This window comes from Larimichthys crocea, chromosome VIII, assembly GCF_000972845.2.
Source record: "Larimichthys crocea isolate SSNF chromosome VIII, L_crocea_2.0, whole genome shotgun sequence".
In the NCBI taxonomy this organism is placed as follows: domain Eukaryota; kingdom Metazoa; phylum Chordata; class Actinopteri; family Sciaenidae; genus Larimichthys; species Larimichthys crocea.
Window position 1 is genome coordinate 16,693,944 of NC_040018.1, and position 10,000 is coordinate 16,703,943.

The following is a 10,000-nucleotide window of genomic DNA, read 5'->3' on the forward strand; positions in this document are numbered from 1 at the left end:
TGAGCAGGTTGGTCCGTTGCTGCGATACGTTAACGTGTCCGCCATATTGGATGTGGCAGATCTGCCCGTAAACTAATACAAGCAGGGCCGGTTTTAGCTATGTGGGCGACCGCCCAGGGCGCAGTCTCCGCGAGGGCTTTAAGTTAATGCCTCTTATACACCCATTCACACACACACTAGTATATCTGGGAAACAAAGCTCTACTTTGCCACATCCAAAATGGCAGCCGCCACCAGAAGTAAACAAAACCGCGTTAATTGCGTTAATTTTTTTTTTAACGCGTTAATTCTTTAAAATTAATCGACAAAATTAACGCGTTAATTTTGACAGCACTAATATATATATATATATATTAGTGCTGTCAAAATTAACGCGTTAATTTTGACAGCACTAATATATATATATATATATTATTTACATGCATGAAGGGTGCAGAATATTAAAAACACTTCACACAAGACATCACTTCACACTTCTGTGACACCTGGAGTACACTGCACAGGTGGCCACCACATGAGCTTTTCATCACCATGGTGCATGTGTCTGTAAGGATGCAGTTCATGATGTGTGTCCCCTACCTTTACATGTTGGGAGAGCCTTGTCCCACACTGGCTTCCCATCGTTCCCCATGACACAGGTGATGGTATCCCCACCCACTGTTGTATAGCCATGGTGACAGTTGTAGGAGACCTGGGATCCCAGCTTATAGTCATAACCTGTCCGACTCGCGTTCATAATGTTACCAGGGTCAAAACAGGCCTCTCGTGGTTTTTCTGTGGAGGGTGGAGAAAGTTGGTGTTACTGGACAAAGATACAAAGATTCACTAACTCCTCAGGAAAAAGGCACTACAACGACTCTTCGCGTGGTGGTATTAATAGTAATCCATGTCATTCTCATGAGAATTGATATAAATGGTTGTAGTTACAGCTCAATAAAGCCCAGATTTCATTAGGATGGCAGCTATTTTGGCGATAATTTTGGGCCAAGTTTAGTCAACAGGCTGCTATTTGTCGAGCCCTAATAAAGGCTATATTGACTATCCTTTATTAACTTCTAATATATTTCAGCCCGTGGGAGAGGAAGGGAACAAATAAGGGTAAAAGAGGAATAAAGAAAAGAAGACGACAAGAATAAAAGAGTTTAAGACGTGGAGTTGACCATGGTTAAAAATTGTCTTGCGTCTTTATGACTTGGCGTTGGGCCAGCTTGTTTCTTTTACTGTGATCGGCCAATAACAATGAGATATTGGGCTTGACAGAGGGAAACTGACAGACAGAGAGAGAGAGAGAGAGAGAGGTGGAGGGCAAAATGGAGTGAAACAGGAAGATGATTAAGGTTGTGTTTTAATTAGAGAGATGGCAGATGAAAGGTAGTAAATTAATGACAAAAGTACAGAGGTGCAAGGTAGCGTGAGGAGACAGACAACACAGAAGGAGATAATCTTTTTTTAATTAGAGATAAATGGAGTAAGGAAAGAGAAACAAGAGGAAAAAAAATAGTTTATAAAACTTGACAGAGCAGATCTAGTCTCTAGTCAGTCAAACAACTCGTCATCAGTTCCACATTGACTCCAGCTGTTAAATTACCCCCAGTCAAGCAACATCTGTAAAACTAGGATGAGTCACAATCTGTGGACGTAAACAACTCATGTGCTGACATGGAACAAGCATGTTTCTTCAAGTGAAGAACACTTCTGATCTACAGTAAGGGTGAAATTAATAGAGTAGGCAGCTTAAAAGATTAAGAAAACACTCCTGTATCGATATTTTAATCACTACACTCCAGAAACACAGACATTTTATTGACGTTTAGTAATGAATGTTTTTTTTTCTTGTTTTTTTTGTGTAAACAACACCCATTCAAGGTATGTATCAAATACATGGCCAAATTTAGTACAAAAATGCACAAATGTGCACTGTAAATTTTATTGACTTTGCGACTACAATCTGCATGTATTGCACGGCTCATTTACTAAGACAGCAGCTTATTACATAGTCAGGTCCTGGACTGAATCTGGGACTGGCCTCTAAGACATACTATGAAAGTGAAGGAGAGCTCATAGGCACAGTTCAGCAGTGGGATTCTGTCAATATCACTACACTCAGAAAATAAATAAAAATGTACTTATCTTGATTGCAAAATGTTTATTTTGCACACCTGAGAAAAAACTTTAATTACACGATAGCATTAAATCTAGTGGGATTTTATTCTATTAACATGCCATACTTATGCAACGAGGAGAGAGATGCGCCTTGTAAACACCCTTGAAAATGACTAATCAATAGTTTGCAAATTAGACTGTTTTTAAACATTTGCTCATTATCCAAGAAAACCTCCACCTTAAATGTGACCTTGCAGGAAAATGTATGAGGGCATTATATAAAGGAGAAGTTTTGGTGGTTAATTACCTCTATATTCGATGGCAAACCCAGACATGCCCAGTGAGGCATCAGATCTGAACGCTAGGAAGAGACTGTTACCACTGCTCTCTATTCGCTCTGGGGCCTGGTTGCCTTGGAGACTTGCTAGTAACGGCCCATTAGAGTCTTCACCCTCGTAGATGTGCAGGAAGTCGTAACTTGGCTCCATGTTGAAACTGGGATAAAATAACAACAACAAAACACTGAGAGTTAGGTTAGCAATATTGTGCTATTTGTGAGTGTGTGTGCACATGACAGCAGTGATGCATGTTTAATTCAAAAACCTGCTTCATTTACATGTTTACTAGATGTGTTTACTTCATAAAAAAAGTGTTGATTTTTTTCTTCTTGAACCAATACAGCGATATATGTATAGTCAAAAACAATGAAATCTTATTAGACAAAATATGTCATGATCTCTTTTGATCTTTATATCCTATTTGTATGTAAGTGCATGTATGTATTGATTAATAACACTCTCACTTCCACTTGGTTAGACTGTCCTATTCAGTGTTAGCCAGCTGGAGGTGTGTTTGTGTGTGGTGGTGTGTCTTGTCAGAGCAGAAGATGACAGAAGCAGAGAAAACATGTATTGGGCATTTTATAGTGTAGCAGTATTGATAACTTCCATAAAGGGGTACCTTTATGTGGAATTTTCAAGCACCAGGAGTGCTGCAGAGCAACATTTATTTCCTTTTATTTTTTGTATCCTGTATTCCATGTAGCATGGGCATGAGGTATGATGTAATACACGGCTCTGCGAAGAGCAATTATTTAAAATTTTATATTCTATTATTTAAAAAAAAAACAGCTTTCCAAGCTAGTTAGGAAATTCATTTCAGAAGTTTATCAAGCCTTTAGGACAACATGGACACACAATTTATATATATATATATATATAAAAACATAACAAAAAAGAAAAAAATGTACTGTTTTATTTGAAATGTTTATGTTATTAAATTCAGAAATTATATATGAAACTGGCATATTTACAGGATTCTTCTCTGTCAAAAACAATGTGAGTTCGAGCAAAAGAGGTGTTTGGGTGTTTGTGACAGGTGTTTGGCTGAAAACAATATTTATTATTGGAGAAAAAAGAAACTTATGTAATCATTACCAAAGTCAAAATAAGTGTGAATAATGCTCAAGTGTAAGCCCTGTGTTTATATCTGGTGCAGAATGAGCTTAACAGCACATAAGCCCCTTTTGCACTGACAAAGCATTAAAATGATCTGTGCTAATACCTTTTGCATTAGTGATACACTCTAAGTCTGAATGCTAAAGCTACTGAATGTCATAAAAAGAACATACAGATCTCACTGAGCAGCACCGAGCAGGAGTATCACAAGGTTCTCTTTAAAGTTAAAATCTGAATGCAAATTAAGAGCAGATACATACCTTTGTTTGGTTAGTAATTAAACGTTTTGAAATTTACAACCACAAAGCAGTCAGTACTCTCATTATGAGAAGAATGCGGCATTTCCACTGACTGTAAGTAGCCAGAAGACAGCACATTTATAGATAGATTGATTATATGATACCACAAAATGAGTCCTGACTTAATTGGAGAAGCAATAATTGCACTCTGATTTGATTCAAAGACTGATCAAAAGACTGAATCATTAGTAAGTGGATCAATTCAATTCTATTTCAGCTGTGCTTATAAACACACTTACTTGGTTAAATCAAATAAATATTGACAAAGAAATGACACACAACATTCACAAAACAACCAATATCAATAAAACTTCATTAAAAGCAAAATAAAAACTGTCTTGCTGTTACAACAGAAGGGAATTATCTCTACGGCTGAAAAACATGAAACCAAAATTGGGTCATTTTTTCTCCTTTGGCAGTCTGGATAATGTCCGCCTTCCTTTTATCTCTTCCATGTGAAACTCTGATCTTCACTTTTGCTTGTCATAAGTCCCTAACCACTGTGACCTGTAAAACACCCACTGCTGAGGCATAATCAAGACTTGAAATGTAAATAAACACCTGTTACCAAAAAACAAAAATATGGAAATGTTCATTTACTCGTGAATTTCACTTTGTACAAAAAGTTCCTGAAAAAATCATCCTGCCTTCATGAATGATGCATACGAATTCACCAATTCAACAGTTCACATTGGGGAAAAAAATGGCTGATAGAAAAAAAAAAAAGTCTGATATTTATTCAAATTTCAATTTGAAGCTGAAGCTTTCAAAGATCATCTCACCACATAACCATTATGCTAATCAAGCTAGTTATGTTAGGAGTTGACTTTAATTTAGTGTTTTAACCAGGTTAGTGCAGTTTATTTGGCCGGATCGAGGACGCTTGAAAAAGGTGGTCTGTCCACTTTCAAGCGGAAGTGGTTTTACTTTGTTTGTGGTGTGAAAGCAAACGGGCCAACCACAGGATTTTATGATAATAGATATAAATCGAGCATGAAATCTGTTCATGAAGCAAACTGCGAATCAGTCTGTAACCACATTATTCATAAAATGTCTAATAATACCAATAATATTTATAATCAGGTATTCATACATGTGCACATCAGGACCAGTAAGTGCTGCATAAAGTCACCCACGTGGGTGCTGATGATGCAGGATGAGAATCATAACTTCATGTTCAGAGCTCTTGGTTTGTTTTTAGTGTGAACAGGAACCGAAACCAACACTAAAATGAATCGATGTATCATTTTGTTCCCCTTGATCTGGACCAAATGAACCAAAGTTAAGGTGTGAAATCACCCTTAGACTAATGCTATGTCTATTAGAGGCTTTTTCTCACTTAATGACCCTTAACTGTGTGTTAATTAACATCAGACTAAACTGGGCTTGATCCAGTTTACACAGCACAGGGCTTCTTTTTACGCTGTGTGTGGCCACAAGTTATGCAAAGTCCAAACTAAACCCATGAACAAAGTCCATGGAGGATAATACATTTTTAAATCTGAGCCAGCGGAAAAACCTATTTCAGAATATGCTTTGGGGAACCCATCCACTTGTTAAATCTTTAAGTTTGTAATTTTGAATCTTTCATCAGGTATTTGAATAAACCAGTTAAAAATTAATATCATCAGTGAGACCATTGCTCTGCCCTGATGTGTTTGTTGCAGCCACCTTGCCTCAAATTTAAAGAAAGTTCCCTTTCTTCTTGTAGATTGGTGTTATTTATTTTTAACACTTCTCACAAAAAAACTAAATATTGATCACACTGTAATTACTGAACCATTAACCAACACAAGGCATGCATCAATAATCAGCCTCAATCAGCATATTTCAAATCCTGACATTATAGTTATTGTTTCTTAACAGCATACAGTATCCAACATTATGCCACTGACACATTATGTTTTCTAGCTTGAGTGTAAATGTTTAATAAACAGTGGTTTCTCAAAAAGCTACCAGTTTATTTGAGTTATGTTTAGACACCTCTTGTTGTTGCACCTCATGTTGCGGCTATATCCTCCACCAAAATAACATGGACAGCCTTTCATGCAGCAAACACAGGAGAAAAGTCCCAACCAGCATGAGAAAATCTAATCATTGCTGAAAATATGTTTAGGCTTATTTTGAGCATTTTAAAGTAGAAAAACAATTCTTTAGCACATATAATAAAATGTCAGAAATACAAGAGACAAGCACAGAAAAGCTCAGAAAAGCTTCACCCTTGTTTCAAAGCTTAAGAATACGCATGACAAAGATACAAAGAGTGTACACAGAGCCATGTTTTAAATTTAGGTGGCTTACCTTTTGAAGATGAGTGCAATGACAAAGTCAGGGTTGACTCTGACTCTCCAGTCACACTCTTTTCCAGGGGGGTAAGGTTGGGGGTAGTTAGGAGACAGAATTACTCCAGAAGGGCCACTGACGTTACCACCACATGTCGCTGGAGACAGACAAACAGTGAGAGATAGACAGAGAAGAAGGAAAGAAAGATGATTACACAGCATTGGGGTTGGGTTAATTTGGAAAGTGAATCACCCCTGATTGGCCACACATATTACCCCACAGGTAGGCAGAGCGGAAGAGAGTAAGTTAGTGTAGTAAGTATGGACAGGATTGGTTAGGAAGGAGAGAATTACTCCTGGTGGACCACTGATATTGGTCTTTCACCCTCTCCACAGGTAGCTGGAGAGGGTAAGAGAGAGATAGAGAGAGACTGTGAGATTTAGTTACAGAGTGTATGTCTGGGGGTAATTAGCAGAGAGAATCACCCTAGTGCTCCTGTTATCCCACAACAAGACAGAGAGCAGGAAAGAGATATTGGCAAGAGAGACAAATAGATGCATTCAAGCAGCAATTTGGTGATGTGAAGGAAGAATCTGAAACATGGAGAGGTGTTTTGGGGATGGCAGGTGGGTGTGAACGGATTATCAACAGTGAAATAGAAGTAAACAAAGGCATTAACAACTGCAAATCACTCACAGACTGAGACACACTTACACACTAGACCAGTGGTTCTCAAGGGGGAATTTTCAAGCCCCACCTGCCCCCATCGCCCCAACACAATGCTAATGAAATACGCCAAGCTTAACATTTTCAAGTAACATCATGTTGTATCTAAATTCTAACTCAATAACATCAAATTAAACCAAGTTCAACAATAGGGAAAATAAAAGTGCAGCTGTGTCATAATCCGCATCAAGTTCAAAAATAGAGAAATAGAAAGTTTGTTCCGCTACAATTAATATGCCGACATTAAGCATTATTTTGGCACTTTGGTTCATCACTTCACATCACTTCAGTGGGGGGGGAACCGCAGCACTAGACTATCGTGTATAATATTGGTTAAATCTTAGGAGCTTTTGAACACCCACGGATTCACCACCTGAGGTGAAAAGTGCAGGGGAGGGAAGCAGGCTAAGCTTATAGAAAATGGATGGAGATTTAAAGCCCTACGTGTTATCTACTGTACAGTAATGCAAAATGTGAGGTCAATGGCAAAGAATCACGGACAATATCAGGAACAAAGCATAATGTGTTTCACAGGCATGCTTACAAGGCAAATTACTGGTCTCTGTGACCGGCTTGGAGAACTTCCTGATAGTGCTGGCTGATAAAAAGAAGCAGAACTTAAACATAAAAGGAAGCTGCAGCAGATGTCTGTTGCAAGTCCTGCTACTTGCTGCAGGAATTTCCACTGGCTTGCTCACAGTGTTAACATCCTACCTTCAGCTGTGTCTGATGTCATACCTCATCCTGGTCCTTGCATAATTAAAAACCCAGTAGCCTGGTAGGATGGTTATGGTAATATCTGGTGATCTTCCTCATCCATCTATTCTGACTAACTTGACATGGGATTTCATGTGCAAGGCAAAATTAAACTGGAGGCAGCGGTTAATCAGGGAAAAGAACTTGATGCATTTTCACCTCAGTAAAGGCATATAGCTCAGCAGCAGCCTGCAAACAACTGCCCCATGCTGCAGGCTTGTTTTGTGTTAACATACTGTGATTTGTAGGTTGCACGGTGAGGACACTGAAGGGCTCTTGCCGCATGACAGTTTGTACCTTCCTTTGCACTGACTCTGCTATTCCTGGTATTCTGACTCAAAAAAAAAAAAAGACTTCAAGGCTAGAAGTCACCCCTTCTTTTAGTGAGTGAGTCAAGTGTGACAGGAGGAAAAGAGTAGGAAAATAAAGGAAAGGCTCACCTGAAAGTGGGAGAGTGAAAAACAAACTGCAGCAGAATACTATGAATGAGGTGTGGAGTGGGTTGTAGAGGCTCACTGGGCTATAAGCAGCAGGTGGGCTTGATGGTGGTCATTATAGAGGACCTGTTAAACATATCCTTGATCTTAAGGAACATGCCTCCAGTATGGAAAACTATCTGATGCTCCAAGCAGCAACAGCATTTTGGATTAGTGATCATCTCACGAGCAAGCTTCAGTTGATTTGCCTCCAAAGAAGTATGTCAGATGTGGCATAACAACAGAGGAGCACCTAAGGGAGCTGAACTGTCATTTTTGTTGTTTACAGTACTGTCTACACTTCAGACTTTTTTTAGTGCGCATTATGACATTCAAGTCTTCAAACTCACAATGTCTGAGCATCAGATCCACAGAGTAATGTACACCGACCTATACATGTTGGAGGGTCAGGTTGCCAGTAGAATCTGTTATCCATCCGTACACATGTGATGGTGTCTTGGCCTTGCAGCTGGTACCCTGGATCGCACTGGAACGTCATACTGTCACCAGGCTCCTTGCTGTCCCCATACCGAGAGCCATTTACAGGGATGCCTGGGTCATTGCAAGTCGTTGCTGTAGTGGCTGGAAGTGTGTAGAACAGACAAAGAGAGACAGATATTGACATACTGTTGGTAGATACAGTAGACAAAGAGGTCGTGACAGAGACACAGAAACACAACAGTGCTACTATCGCCGGCAGCTGCAGACAAAGAACTAAGACATACATGTAGTGTTACTGTATAGAAACATGTGAAAATGCATGCTGAACCAGTTATTAACTAAATGGATTGTCTGTCCAGGTTCCATTAAATTTGGCCTGGTGCTGACTTTTGGCTTTTTAACTGATGTTATGAATCCCTACCAAGTGCATTGCTTAGCCTGAAGGCATTCACAGCAATCAGTCTCTGTGTGTATGGATTTCAGCTGCTGGGTCTGGAATTGTGTTTCTATTGGAACAATTAGTGATTAAATACTCAAAAAAGTGCACAGTCGACATTGACTGCAAATATAAATTGTGCATTGTACTTTCATTCATATGCCGTGTTTATTGCTATTTGTCATCTGCTGTACATCAGTGGTTCCCAAACTAAGGGTTAGGACATGTCAAGGGATCGCACAATACATTTAAGAAGTTGTGAGATAATTAAAGTAAGGAGACCAGAAAAAAAATAAAAACATTTTCCCCTTAAAATGCAATTAATTTTTTTCAGTTCTTCTGAAATTTACCTTCTTTTCTTTTTTCTTCTTTTTCTTTTTGTTCCCTTCTTTTCTTTTTCCTGCCTTTAATAATTACTCATACAGTATGAGTACAGTACAGTTTGTAACTGTTGAGGTCATAAGTCAAGAAAGGTTGGATACAATCATCTAAGACAGCATTTGCTGCTGCTTTAATGATCATTATACTACAGAAGACTGAGCAATTAGTCATGAAGCTTTGGATTCAGTGACAATTATAGATCAGACCTTGGCCAGAGCCCTGGCTGAAAGAACAGAATAATATGAGTGCATGAAGGACTGCCTTATGAATTACAGCCCACTGAACACAGATATTATCTTTTACACAAATATTGCAACAGCTGCTCTGTGGCCAACCATAGTATTATAACATTGTGTTCATTATATGTTTCCTGAACAAAACAGTATTTATCAGATCAGCTAACAGATGGGGATATATAGAGGAAAAAGTGAGAAGACACTACAAAAGAATCACTTAATCAATAAATTAATAAATAAACCTTACTTTAAATGAAGGCGTGTGGTGATGAATAGCATTACCTTTGCTTTAGTGAATCAGCATGGAGGTAAGCATAAGGAGTCATTACCATAGTAATGGGATAACGGTGCTCTGATTAGCTTGTTAGTGAGTGCAAATATTTATTGTTTTAAATATAAAAAAACAA

General features: G+C 38.5%; 1 protein-coding gene across 1 annotated transcript in view; it reads right to left on the reverse strand.

Moving 5' to 3' along the window:
- LOC104927904 (CUB and sushi domain-containing protein 1) overlaps positions 1 to 10,000 on the reverse strand; it is a 294,884-nt gene that overhangs the window by 95,213 nt on the left and 189,671 nt on the right. The window contains exons 29-32 of the mRNA XM_027281351.1: positions 8,490 to 8,681; positions 6,160 to 6,298; positions 2,410 to 2,597; positions 579 to 773 (exon numbers count right to left, since the gene is read on the reverse strand). Of these exons, the coding sequence (XP_027137152.1) occupies positions 579 to 773; positions 2,410 to 2,597; positions 6,160 to 6,298; positions 8,490 to 8,681 (714 nt within the window). The remainder of the gene's footprint in view (positions 1 to 578; positions 774 to 2,409; positions 2,598 to 6,159; positions 6,299 to 8,489; positions 8,682 to 10,000) is intronic.